Source organism: Cervus elaphus, chromosome 23 (assembly GCF_910594005.1).
Source record: "Cervus elaphus chromosome 23, mCerEla1.1, whole genome shotgun sequence".
Taxonomy (NCBI): domain Eukaryota; kingdom Metazoa; phylum Chordata; class Mammalia; order Artiodactyla; family Cervidae; genus Cervus; species Cervus elaphus.
In genome coordinates this window covers 59140214-59154767 of record NC_057837.1, presented here as the reverse complement: position 1 = coordinate 59154767, position 14554 = coordinate 59140214, and the positions used below count along the sequence as shown (strand labels likewise).

The 14554-nt window shown below is 43.7% G+C and overlaps 1 protein-coding gene across 1 annotated transcript in view; it reads left to right on the top strand.

Annotated features, from left to right (window-relative positions):
• The first annotated feature begins 271 nt into the window (after positions 1-271).
• Positions 272-14554, top strand: part of CASS4 (Cas scaffold protein family member 4) — a 37563-nt gene continuing 23280 nt past the window's right edge. Inside the window, exon 1 of the mRNA XM_043884729.1 lies at positions 272-661. Within this exon, the coding sequence (XP_043740664.1) occupies positions 626-661 (36 nt within the window). The 5' untranslated portion in view covers positions 272-625. The remainder of the gene's footprint in view (positions 662-14554) is intronic.

Here is a 14554-nt window from a genome sequence, read left to right as displayed (position 1 = left end):
AGACCAGGGGGTGGGCAATGGGGGTCGGAGCAGGAGGACGTGTGTGCCTGACCCAGAAAGATGTGGGAGGAGGTCTCCTGGGTACCGCTCCCCCATCCCCGGACTCATTTTCTCTGGCTGTTGCAGGGCAAATCTTAAGGGGCAAGAAGGAAGAAACACTGACTGCTATCAGAAATGTGTCCTGGCGGCCTGTAATCAGAGAAATAAGTTTGGTCTGTCCAGTGGGAGTTGTTCCACGACGTTCAAGGAATGAGACTGCCGTGCATTCATACACTCAGCTTTTCAAAGTAGGAACTTCACCCTATAAAGGAGAAGACTATTTTTTTCCCCTTTTGTGGTTTCTCAGAGCAAATGTGTGACAGTCTCTACTCATAGACGTAGAGGCATTGAGGAGTGAGGGTGGCCTTGATTTCTCATCTCCCCTCCTTCACCTCTTTTCTTCTCCTCCTTTCCATAAAGTCTGCCTTCTGGGAGAACCATTCTGACAATTTCCTGTGCTGTCAGATAGCTCCATAGAATTCAGTTTCTGAGAACCAGCCAGAGGCATGCAGTGACATTGCGTAACCGCTTCTGAAGTCAGAGATATCAGCCGCCGGGCTCAGAGGAGCTGGTTCACAGGAGCAACATGAAAGGAGCAGGCATCCTGGACAGAGTGCCCAAGGTGAGTGGCTGGGCGGTCTGCAGGGGCAGAAGATGGAGCAGTCTGTTTGGGTTAAGGACAGCAGCTGATTTCAGTGCTGAGTTTCGGATGAAGTAAAAAATGTAACAGTAACCTGTAAGCTCTAGAGGGGAAAGTTTCATGGCAGTTTAAGTGCAGAAAATATATGTCCTGTAAAGCTCCTTACCAGTCTGACTCAGAGTTGGATGCAAATTATTTTCTAGCAAAACTCAGTGTACATGATTGATAACACAACCCATCTCTTTGTGCCCATTCATCTTCTAACACATTTCTGAGCGAGACACAGGTCTCTGCTCTGGCCCTGAGCCTTCAGCAGGCTTTCCTATGCTGTTTTCATACCTTCTGTACTGATTATGCCTGAGCAGAGCTCAAGTCTGTGGCAAGGATCAAAAAGGTTTTGCTATTATAAAGTTGAAATGGCTGCTTAAAAAAAAAAAAAAAACTGCTCAGACACAGGGAAAGTGAAGGTCAGGGTTATTTTGCTACATCTTCTTAAAATTTTAAGTAGAACAGGAAAAAGAAATGAAGCAATTATGAAATGGGGAGCTTGTTTATATGATTAAATATGTGATATTTATTATTAAAATAATAATCATAGGTGTCACTAGTGAAAGTTACAGCTGAATAGCCTATGACAGCCTCTGTTATATATCTTAGCTACCCTAGAATTTTGTGCTCAACTATTTTCTTTGAAAAAGTTTTAAAGCACTGGGAAAACAGAAAAAAAAAAATTCAGTAAACTTATGCATTATCCTTTACCTAGATGCACTGATTCCAGGCACTTTATCACATTTGTGTGCATCTATTTGTATATATTTAGATGCAGGCTACATTCACATTTTCCAGAAATCAAAAATTATCCTTCCTACCTTTTTTGGCTATTAGTATGTCTTTGTGTATGTGAGTGTTTTGTTTTTCTAATCCCAGACTCATTCCAGGATCACACATTTTGTTTGTTAGGTCTCTGTCAACCGTCATCTAGAACAATCCACTACTTTTTATTTCTTTCCTAATGTTGGCATTTTCTATGAATATCCAGTTTTTTTTATGATTTAGACTTCTTTTTATTTATGGGCCGCTAAATCTGCCCAGTTTCTACAGAACTTTACAGCATGTGATTAGCATATATATATATATGCATGTAACATATATCTGATAGTCTCAGCATCCCCATAAAATTCTATTATTGAAAAAAAAATTCTATTATTGATATTATACAGATAGTAACAGCTGACCTTTACTGACTGTCCATCTGCCAGGCCTGGTGCTGAGTTTTCTGCTTGCTTTTTCTTATTATATCCTCTCACCATCTCCATGAGATAGGTGTGTTACTTTTATCCTCATTTTACGGATGAGGAAAGTAGACCAGATAAGGACAGATGACCTTGAAACAACTTGACAAGGTCATTCGCTAGTAAGTAGAATGCCAGGAACCAACCAGGTAGACTGACCCAAGCCCCAGCTCTTAACCACCTCACTACAACCTGATCCTTAGGCAAGAGGTCCACACTGTTTTCATAAAGAGCCAGATAGTGTTTTATGCTCTGTGGGCCACCTCTGATCTCCAGTGCAAATTCTTGTTTGTTTTTACAACCCTTTAAAAATATGAAATCATTCTTAACTCTTGGACTGGTCATGCAGATTTGGTCCAAAGGCCCTAGTTTGCCGACCCAAGTCTTAGATGAATGACATGTGAACTGGTTCAAATGTCCCCACCCGGTAAGGGCAGTCGCAGGGCAAGAACCCAAGTCTTCCACTCCCAGTCCTAAGGCAGCCTCACCTCACAGTTTCCCCAGCATTCCTACAAAACCACCAATTCACAAATAAAATAATATGCTTTTAAAAAATGGCTTTACAAGAGTGGGAGCAGTAACTGAATATCTGTGGGGCTTCTTGTCTTTCACAGTGAAAATTATGTATTAGAATGCTGTCTGTTTTAGCACTGTTGATCTACCTCAGTATTTTTAATGCCTACATTGTTGTTTAGGTGCTTCTGATTAGATGGTAACACAATACTTGAGGGGTCGTGCCATGGGAGTGGTCCCCCACATTGGGGCATCTGACTTTATTTTTTTTTTAGGGGGGGCATCTGACTTTAAAGCAGCCCCGCTTTTCACTCGGGTCACCCCAACACCTCTCATGCCCCGATGTCTGCCTGTGCACGTCGGGAGGCGAACGGAGCCTGCCCTCTCGGGCTGTCCCCGGTGTTGCTGCCTAACAGCCAACCTGGACTTCCTCGTCAATAGAGTTTCACCTGTGTGAGCAGACTCTGTGTAATTGTCTGACTTTTATAAAGTTTCCCCAAACTCTCTTATTAAATGAAGAGAAAAACTGAAAAATAAACGTGATAAAATTAGAGCTAGGAAACACTGACCTCAAACAGTGTGACTGCAACAAAAATAGAGACCATGATGCGTTGCCAAGTTGGTAAACCCAGCCTCTCAGTGGACTGTAGCTGACTGGCTCCACGTCCAACTCATTCAAAAGCTAGAAAATTAGGTCTAAAAGACAAGATGAATAAGTGGTTTTATTAAATGTAAGTCTTTGCTTTGGACTTTTGGTCATTTCATAAGTGCCTTATTTGTGAAAATAGAGTCTGCGCCTACTTTTGTGATTCAGTCCCATTGGTTGCAAATTGTGTTTACTTCTGAGTGTGTGTGTGTGTGCGTGCGTGCGTGCACACGTCCCCACACTTAGAAGTGATACTGAAAATAGCATCTTTGTCTTCCTGGAGTGAATGTCCAGAAATTGAAAGAGGAATCATGGGTCAGATAAGCATGATGGTTATTTTCCATCACTTTCTGAGAATCTCGACTATTTGAAAACCTACTTTCTGTAGTATTTTCTCTACAGTCTAGACGTTCTCTCTTATGAGTAGAGCTATAGGCTGTTTGCTCACTTGGTTTTCTGAAGGGAGTTTTCAGACAAGTGTCTTCATTGTGTTACTGAAGGGTGGATGGTCCAGAGAACTGATTGAAATCATATTTATGTTTTAAGAACTTTTAAATGTCCTGAAATGTTGTCAGCATTTCAGATTTCAGCTTTGGTTGAAAAGCAAATGGTCCTGCTCCATCACACCTCTGAGTGGAATGGTTCCAGATTCAGTCAAGGAGGGTCTATAGTGAAGACTTTGAATTGTTTTTTAAAAAAAACCACCAACATTCCCAGGGTTGGTTTAAACCCTGATAGACTAGGGTGGCGTCAGAGTGTCCACCAGTTGTTGAGACTCTCCTACTCTGGTGCTTCTGGGCAAGAATGCTCACTGAGGCTTTGTTTGTGAGCGGGGAGCAATTTTAGGCTCTCCTTGTACCTTTAGAAGCTCTGAAGTCGTCATGAGACACTTGAAACCCAGTATTTGTTGAAGAAGAACAACTGGGATCACATGCAGAGAGCTTGCCATGGCCCACAAGGCCTTACCTGATCCACTCCCACCAGCTCCCCCACTGGAGCTGAATTCCTCCCTCACCGAATTCCTTCCCCTTCTCCCCTGCCATTCCTGGCCTGGCATGCTCCTCTCTTCCTGTGGCTGGACCACTGGGTACTCCTCTCAAGCATCTCGCCAGCCAGAGGCCTCTCTGCACCACGCCATCTAAACCGCCTCCCTTTATACACCCATTGCATCATCTCACCATGCATCTCAGCCTCTCTTATCAAGATGGGAAATTGTTTGTTTCCCGCTCTGGAAAGTCAACTCCATCAGGGATAGATCTGGGCTTTCTCATTCAGCGCTGCAACTTTACGTATTTACTTATAGATGTGCTGGATCTTCTTTGCTGCACAAGGACTTTCTCTAGTTGCAGAGCGTGGCGGGGGTACTCTAGTTGTGGAGGGCAGGTTTCTCATTATGGTGTCTTCTCTTGTTGCAGAGCATGGGCTCTAGGTGCACGGGCTGCAGTAGTTGTGGCTCCTGGGCTCTAGGCTCAATAGTTGTGGTGCATGGGCTACGTTGTCCATGGCATGTGGGATCTTCCCAATCAGGGGCGGAACCTGTGTTTCCTGCATTGGCAGGTAGATTCTTTACCACTGAGCCATCAGGGAAACCCTCAGTGCTGCATCTTTAGTGCCTACACACAGTAGGTATTCAAGAAACACTTAGGTGTATGTGTGTGTGTGAATGAATGGGAGGTTAACAGGCGTGCAGAGCCCTTGCAACACAGCCTTGAGGACAGGAACAGTACTTCCCGCTTATCAGATGTCTGGGAACAGAGGTCATCCCTGACTCTCAGCTTTCCTAACCCCTCCCTGGCCCCAACCTGACCCACCTCTCAACCTAGACACTTGAGAATCACCTGCTCCTTCTCCCGTGATCAGATATTGCTTTAGCTCTGAGCCTTTGCAACCGAAGTCATAGCCATAAGGACTGGTGGCCTCCCTCTGACCTTATCCAGCAGCTTGACCCCTTCACCTGCCTCCCAAGGCAGGACAGGCCAACACAGCACCCAGTGGAAAACACAACTCATGGTTCACTGTCATCCTTTCACCCAACACATAGTTATCAAGCTCTGGGGATCAGGGTGATCAACACCCTGCTCCCGTGGAGTCAGAAGGTCAGTAAGTCAGTAAAGGGACACAATGATTTCAGATGCTGCTAACTGCCCTAAAGAAAACCAAACAGGGTGACCTGGCAGAGGTGATAGACAAAAAGGGCCTCTCTGGAAACTGGAATGATGGGGAAAGTATTCCCGGCAGAGGGAACAGCAAATGCAAGGGCAGGAATGAACTCAGCAGAGCAGAGTGTCGGTGAAAAAGCCAGTGATGTTAAAGAAGAGTCACAAGGGGAGAAAGTGTCAGAAGTGACATTTGAGGGGTCAGCAGTGTCCTGTGCACACTGGGTCTCGTCGACACTGTAAGAACTTGGACTAAGAACTTGAACTGCAGTATAAAGCAGTAGCCTGTTTAAAGCAGAAGGTGACATGGACTGTCTTACCTTTTAAAAGATCACTCAGGCTGCTGGGTGCCCACGGCAGTCAGTAGGAGAGTGCAGAAGCAGGAGGTGAGTCAGGAGACTGAGCAGGGCTTCCTTTCCATCTTGGATGGTACCCTGCTGTTCCCGATGCACATGGAGAAGCATCATTCGCTCTGCTTTTTGAAAAAAATAAGATGTTTGGTGTTTGAAAGTCACCAGGAGATGTGAACAGAATGAAGAGTGAATAAAGGTATAAATAGCTTTTAGTGAACTGCATGTGCTAAATAATTTTCTAAGGAACTGATTTTTTATTTAATTTTTTAATTGGAGGATAATTGCTTTACAGTGCTGTGTTGGTTTCTGCCATAGAACAATGTGAATCAGCTTTAAGTAGACATATATCCCATGTATCCCCTTCCTCTTAAACCACCCTCCCAGCCCCCTCGATTTTTTTTTTTTTTTTTTGGCTGCACTGAGTGGCCTGAGAGATAAGTACCCAGAATTGGGATTGAACCCTTGCCCCCCTGTAGTGGAAGCTCAGAATCTTAACCACTGGACCACCAGGAAAGTCCCAAGAAACTGATGTTTATTTTTCACCAACTTTATTTCCATTTTCTGTTGAAAATCCTTTCCTTCAAAAAAAAAAAAAAAAAAGAAAATCCTTTCCTTCATTCCACAAACATTAAGCCAGATGCTGCTCTAAATGCCACAGAGAAAAAAGGTTTAGTCTCCTTTCTCAATACTTAATAAATCATCATTAGCATTAAAAATCCAGTACAGAATATTATTCTTTCCCCTGTTTGATAACCTTTAATTCCCTTAACAGGGTATTTACTAAAGAGCTCACTTTGCTGGGGGCAGGGGGGGCGGTGGTGGTGGAGTAGGGGAGGAAGCAAAACACAACACAACACCATCGCACTTACCCCTAAAGTTAAAAACATCTGCTAGGAGACTTTTCAAAGGAAAGTGGCCTGCATGATAATGGAATGGGGAAGTGGCTGTAGAAACATGTGTGGTCATCTTGGAACCGTGATGACTCAGGGAGGAAATGACAAGAGGGGAAATAACTTCAAAGGAGGAAGGTGGGAGGCTAGTAACAACAAAAAAAAATGCCCCTACAAGTGATACTCGAAGACTTCAACATGAGTTGCAAAAAGGGGAAGTCATCTGTTAGGAACCACTTCCAAATGCAGTGCTCATGAGCCATGTGTTTAGCAGAATGGGAGAGGGCTCTTGCGTGCCCACGGCCAGGACAGAGTTAGGACCCAGAATGCAGCAGAGGGGCGGCTCCTCGCAAGAAGGGTTTGCCGGTTCCTAAGGCACCTCAAGGAAGTGTTCATCCTGGGCAAGTCCAGGAGACCCATCTACCCATTCAGAGTGGTTTGCCATGACTTTATAAATTAGTGAAATGTTCTTTTTCTTTAAACCATTGCTTCTCATGACTTCTCTGGTGGTCCAGTGGTTAAGACTCTGGGCTGCCAGGGCAGGGGTCATGGGTTTGATTCCTGGTCAGGGAACTAACCTTTGCGTCCCAAGAGCAACAGCAGTTTTGTTTGTCACACATTTGTTACAGCAGCCTATCATTTGGGGGTTGCAGTTGGGGAGAACTGGGGTAAGAAAGCAGTAGGATGCTTCTCTCTTGGAGATATTTGACATCTGGTTAACAAAAGCTGAAAGGTGCTTGGTGGTCCAGTGGCTAAGACTCCAAGCTCCCAGGGCAGCAGACCCTGGTTCAATCCTTGGTCAGGGAACTAGATTCTGCACACCACAATTAAGACCTGTTGTAGCCAGATAAATAATATATTTTAAAAAAAGAATGTTCACTTGGGTTCAGAATTTAAACTCACAGGTTGAAAGAGCATGAGAATCAATTACTAACAGTGGAAACATCAAGTGGCTTTTATACTTTGGGAAACACCAAAATGTAGGGATCAGAAAATCAACAGGGACAGTTGCAGAGCACATTGTCTATAACCTTCCTTGTGGTGTCTCCTGTAAGACTAGCAATTGGTTTGTCTGTGGCTCATTACTGACAACAAAATGAATAAACCTGGTAACCTGGAAAAAAATCCTGCTAACAGAAGGGGAGAAGAACTTAAAGAACAGGTGGCTTGTTGCTTTCCTAACAGCCCTAAAAATGACCCTAGGCAATGGAGAATTCCGTGAACAAGTATGAACCTTCACTTATTTCTCTGCAATCTATTAAATAGCTTGGACCAGGTTTGAATTCTTCCTGATCAATCAAATGGAAAAACCACACCCTGCAGGGACTTTGACCTCGGTCACACGAGATTACTTTAGGTGTGGTCCATAGATGGGAGATTTGTTAATGTTAGCTATGTATTCTAATGTGCATTGGGAAAAAACCAAAGCTAGCTCATCAAATTTTTAATTTCATAGGTCATATTGCTTTGGGAGAGTGTTTTTTTTTTTTTAATTGGCTTAATTTAATATTGTTCTTTAAGTTAGAAAGTATACAAACAGCACACAGATATGACAGGAAGCATGCAGTTAATAGTCACCCTTCCTGGTGGCTCAGACGGTAAAGCGTCTTCCAGTAATATGGGAGACCCAGGTTCGATCCCTGGGCCAGGAAGATTCCCCTGGAGTAGAAAATGGCAACCCACTCCAGTACCCCTGCCTGGAAAATCCCATGGGTGGAGGAGCCCGGTAGGCTACAGTCCATGGGGTTGCAAAGAGTTGGACACAACTGGGTGACTTCACTTTCCTTTTTTCCTTTCCTATGCAGTTAATAGACACACAAAGTTTAAGAAGCACAGTCTTAGACAAAGCTTTCCCCCAATAGGGGTGGTGTAATTGCTTCAGACTGCTCAAAGGCCATGAAACACCTTCTTTGGTCTCCACACCATTCCTTCCCTTTACCTTTCAAAGCAAGAAAAAACGAAGGAAGGAAAAGATGAGATAGGAAAAGATCACACCTGTCACTTTCTTTAATTCCTCTGATGACTTTCACAAAATAGGAGATAAGAATAAGAGAAGAAACTATGCAAAATGTGGGGGGGTGGTTGGAGCTGGATGGGAACCCTACACTTTCAGATGAGGGTCCTGTCCTGAGATCCAGGAAGTTCTCAGCTACTTGCCTTCCTCCCTCCACAAGTTTCTCACAAGAGAAGGCTGAATCCCAACCACTTACCTTGGCCCACCTTTGCTCTCAACAACTCTTTTCCCCAAACCAAGTATCTTAAACAAAAATTCAGGGACTTGTCTAGCAAGGAAGGAACTTGGAGGTGGAAAGGGGCTTTGGGGAATGGATGAACAAATATCCTGCGTCTCTAGGGCACTACAGGCTACAAAAACAGTTTGGTACAACACCAACCTGTCTTGGGCCACATCCAAAAAGATCAATTACTTAGAAGACCTGGGAGATCTTCACTGTTTGATCGTTTCAACCCTGAGCTTAGACTAAGGGAACTTGTTCACCTTGCTCCCCCTAATACACATCAGACATACAGTTTGTGCTTGATAAGTGTCAAATCAGTGAAGCAGGGAAAGCATATTTTAGCAAAGTTCCCATGAATAGGGGAAGTATATTCAAACATCTGGGTCTGGTGAAGACCCAAATCTATTGGATAACCACACTATTCAGGCATCAGGGAAGAAAATGCCTCATTTCCACTCAGTGGCTTTGGAATTTTTTTCTGGCCACTGTCTCTTCCTCAAACTCTTATTAGTCGACAATGCCTTCTGTGTCTACGGAAGTCCCCGTGTGAGAGACTTTTACATCTGAACCATCAGGAAGAATTCAAAGCTGAAAAGATCAGAGTTCAACGTTCTGATGGAGAAATCAGTTAAGGTTGTGCCTGTTCACATAGTCAGGATCATTTTTAGAGATGTTGAGAAAACAAGGAAACCTTCTTTTATTTGTTTCTCTCTCTCTCTTTTTTTTTTTTTCTTTTAATATTTTTGATGCATTCTTAGCATGCTCTTTCTTTCTTTTTTTTTTATTTGGTTGCACTGGGTCTTTGTTGCTGCTCTCAGGTTTCTCTAGTTGAGGCGAGTGGGGGTTATTCTTTGTTGCAGTTCACGGGCTTCTCATTGCGATGCTTTCTCTTGTTGCAGAGTGTGGGCTCTAGGGCAAGTGAGCTTCAGTAGCTGTGGCTCTCAGGCCTTAGAGCATGGGCTCGGTAGTTGTGGCTCACAGGCTTAGTTGCTCTGTGACATGTAGGATCTTCCTAGACCAAGGATCAAACCCATGTCCCCTGCATTGGCAGATGGATTATTTACCACTGAGCCACCAGGAAAGTCCTGTTTCTCTTAATCTGGAAAAGGGTATTTCAATATCTCAGTTAAATAACTTCAGATGACTTTCTCTGCATTCTGGAGCCTTTCTGTCCAGAACTTTTCAATTTTTTCCTCAAAGTGGAGTAGTGGAAACCAGTTATTTTCCTAGCCCATCCAAGCAAATTAATATTAAGCACAAGAAAGACAGCAGTTTTCCCTCAGCATCTCTCATTTAACTACTTTGCAAAGTTAAAAAAAAAAACTCCAAAAGAAACTACCCTTCTTTATACTGTGGGGATGATGCAAGAAATCACTTAGCTCTCACTTCATTAAAAAAAAATCTAAATATTTCTAAAAATTTCTGAAAATGAAAAGCAGATCAATGCAGCCACGGTGTCTCAAGTTCTGCAGCACCCATGTTTAGGCATGACACATTCAAAGGAAATAATTTAATAGAGTTGCCAATCTCCAGGCAAGTTCTGGTTGCGAAATGTACCATCTTGCTATGTTAAGCGACTCTCGGTTCCCTGTAACTTGTGGAATTTTACTTTTCAATGTAATTGTGGCTACAGATAGCTACTGAAATTCATGAAAGGAAAGAAAAGTTAATATAACTTAAAGAAGAGAAAGAAGAGGAGGCCTGGTGGTCTCATAATACAATTCCATGCAAGTGGTTAAGCTAACACCTTCCCCAGTGTTAGAAGCATGCAATGCACAGCTGCAGTGTCCTCCGGCTGCTCATCCTTCATTTCTGGTCTTGGGAACAGCCCCCTCAAAGGAGGCCACCCATCTGGTCCAGGTGTTTGTGCCCAGGACTCCTGTCATTCTGCAGTTGACCAGAGCGGAGGGGGCGTGATGGGGACAAAGGCAGCCCGCCTCCCCTGTTTGCCTGGAGGCTCATTCCATGCCTCTCACACTTGCCTGGGCCAGCCCAGAAACTCCCTTAAAGCTTATTCCAGACTAAATTTCCGTAATTTTTTTTTCAAATTGTATTTGTTTATTTATGGCTGTGCTGGGTCTTTGTTGCTGCCCGGGGGCTTTCTCTAGTTGTGGCGAGCGCAGCTCCTTTCTAGTTGCCGTGTGCGGGCTCATTGCAGTGGCTTCTCTCGTTGCAGAGCATGGGCTCTAGGGCACGCAGGCTTCAGTAGTTGTGGCCCACAGGCTTAGTTGCCCCATAGCATGTGGAATCTTCCTGGACCAATGTTGGAACCTGTGTTCCCTGCATTGGCAGGTGGATTCTTCACCAACGGACCACCAGGGAAGTCCAAACTTCTGTGATTCTTAACACACCTGTAGTTAGACCCTGTTGCATTTATTTTTAATATTATTTATTGATTTTTTTGGCTGAATCGGGTCTTAGTTGCAGCGTGCAGGAGCTTTCATTTTGGCACACAGAGTCCTCTCTAGCTCTGGCACACCGGCTTAGTTGCCCAGTGACATGTGGGATCTTATTCCCCAACCAGGGATCGAACCCATATCTCCTGCATTGGAAGGCAGATTCTTAACCAGTGGACTAGCAGAGAAGTCCCTGACCCTGTTGCATCTAAGTGGTAGGTCTTTGTGGCCTTCCCTGGGGATCTTCACGCTGTAGTCCTACTCTCAAGGAGCTGGGGAGAAAAAAACACTGACAAAATCAGCTGATTCTCGACAATGGTCCAAACACTTCTCAGCTTTTCTTTCATGCTGTAAATGGTCCTCTGAATGGATGGACAATGAAAGTGCCATCAATGGTGTGAGTTATCCCAGAAGTTCATGAAGGGTCTCCTCAGGTGAGGGATGCTTTTATGTGACAAAATGCTTTTGGCTGAGATGAAGACTGACTTGGTCAAGGTTCCCATCTAGCAAATCTGGAAGTAGAACAGTGATCATGACAAGCAGGAGTGCAAGTTCACCAACACAGAAGTCATTTTCTTCCAACAGAACAGAACCCTCTTTACACTAGATTCTTGAGTTGAAAAATCAAAGCATGCACATGTGATTTTAAAAACTGAGACTGTACCAGTGAACATGGACTGAAAGTATGTTTTCCTTTAATCCCAGATCTCTAGGGTTTCCTGGTCTCCAGTTCCCCAACCCAGAGGGGTAGCCCCAATGACTTATGTCTTCTTCCAGAAAGATGCTGTCCTCATAGAAGCATACCATCTGCACAGTTTCTCATCTTGCATTTAAAAATATTAGCATTCAGGGATTCCCTGGTGCTTAAGTGGTTAGGACTCTGAACTTTTGCTGCCCAGGTCCAAGTTCAACCCTTGGTCGGGGAGCTAAGATCCCACCAGCTGCATGACACAGTCAAATAATAATACTCTGTTTTTGAGACTGTTCCACTTCAGCTCATATAAATTCTACCTCATTCTTTTTAATGACTGTATAGTATTCCATTATACAAATGTGTCATTATTTGTCCATTATTACATTGAAGCCATTGTCTGAATTCTTTTTTTTTTTGTCTTAATTCTTAATGCAGTATCTAATTCTGATGCTCTAACCATGCAATTTATCCAACTGTGTTAAAATGTTTTTTATCAGCTTGCCATCCCTCTCTCCTGAGGCACCCTTGGTCATTTCCTCATCCAGCGAAATGCACATGACATTGTGTGATGGACAGTGTGCTAACCACTATGACTTGAAGGCTAAAAGGAAAGACTCCAGGGTCAGATTTGCCTGTGTGCCAATCTTGGTTCTATTCCTTGCCTCTCTGAGCAGCTTTTAGCTACTCACTCACCCTCTCTGTGACTTAACTTTCACATCTCTTAAATGGGACGTTAGTAACAGTCCCTGCTTTATGGAATTGTGACTACCAAGTGAGATAATCAATACTGATTACTTATCCCAGTGCCTGGCACCGAGTTGAAAAGTTATGCGCAATCCATATGAATCAGGTATTGGCTAAATTAGTAAACAACAGCATGAACATGCCTCAATATACCTCCGGAAGATTAGAGAGGAATTTTTTTCTCTTTGCTTAATTACAGGAACTCAATATTAGCTGACATACAGTGTGTAAGAAGTCTGCATTGTTATATCGACATTGCAAAGTGGGGAGCCTCCCCAGAGAGTCTTTGCAGTGACTCCTTGAAAGCCTGTCTGCCCCTCCCTCATCTCTCCTGAGGTTACCTCACAGAATGTTGTCACTCATCAGCATCTCCCATGAAAAGATGTCATGTGGATACTGTGCTTCTTCCTCAGGGTTGTCCTTCTTCCTCTCTCTTTCTTCCCCTTTTGGAGAATGTGGGTGGGAAAGGAAAAATGGAGGTGGTAAGGGGATTTTTATTATGCTTTTGGAAATTTTCTTTCTCTCTCTCTCCTTAAAAAAAAAAAACAACAACATTATGCTTTAAAATATGATGGAAAATAAACAGTCACAAGCCAACAGATAGCACCATTCTCTCTGCTTTGATCATTCTAAGCCTATCTATGTATTTACATGATTTGAAATACTTCCAAATACATTGAAGGGGAGACCTTTGTCTGTAAAGATGATCAAAGAGCTTTCTCCATTCTGCATTTGCTCCTGATGTTCTAAGTCTGGACAGCAGCCTCATAAAGATGGATGAGAGAATACTGCACAGATCTCAAAGAAGTTCCTACATCTAGGGAAAACCTTCGTGAACCTCAGGGGTTCACATTTCCCATACACCACAGGATTTGAAATATTTACAGTATATGTGGTTTTAAAAATTGTGACTTCTGTATAACTGTTCTCTCTCATGGCCCTCAGAAGGGAAGTATGAACCATTCCATCACCTTCCCCTAAAACTAACTAAGAATTCTTGGAAGTAAGTCATGGAATCTGTGAGAAGGAAGCTAACATGCTAAACATGGACACTTTTCAAAGAAGGATTTTAGTAGAAGAAAAACACTCATCTTGTTAATGGGGTTCCATGACGTTGTACACAGCAGGAACCCAGCAACCACCTGCTACTCAGAGTTCCTTGCACATTTATGATCTCTCTCTCTCCTTGTTCATGGCATTTATTTATTTACTACTTCCTGCTGTGTGCTGATACCCTCATGGTATAATTACCTTCCCAAGGAAAAGATTATTTTCTAGCTACTTTAATGGAAACATCCCAGGATCCTTATTCTCCTATCCCCTGCCACTAACTCTGTAATTTCAGGTGTACAAGAGTCTGGGAGTGAGGGGAGACTTGTGAAGGATAAAGCAAGGAGGGAGCAGGATTGGGCTGTGATGCTGCTGATCGGACCCTTGTGGAGGGAGAGAGGGGAGCCAGCAGGGGAGGATAGAGAGAGCCTCAGACCAGGAGCAATTTGCCTATAGTCATGGATAACATAATGGGGTGGGTGGGAGGCTTCAGAACAGAATGTCCATTAGAGAACTCCTGCATTGGGCATGAATGCTCCAGCGACCCCTAGTTTTAATGCCCAGTTTGCAAAGGAAACCAGGGTGAGGCCTCTAAGACCCTAGCAGTGGGCTGGACTCAGCAGTAGAGTACGTCATTTGACCCCAATATTAATAGTTATCTTTTGAAATCTGTCTGAGCATGCCAAAGTCCCCACCACTCTCAAATGTCTGACACCTGGCCTTCCTCCCTGACATACACATACTTCTTGCCTGGTTCTTATGATCATTTGAGTTTGCCTCTCCTGCCTACGGCTTCCCAGGTGGCTCAGTGGTAAAGAATCTTCCTGCCAATGCAGGAGATGCAAGAGACCCAGGTTTGATCCCTGGGTTGGGAAGATCCCCTGGAGTAGGAAATGGAAACCCA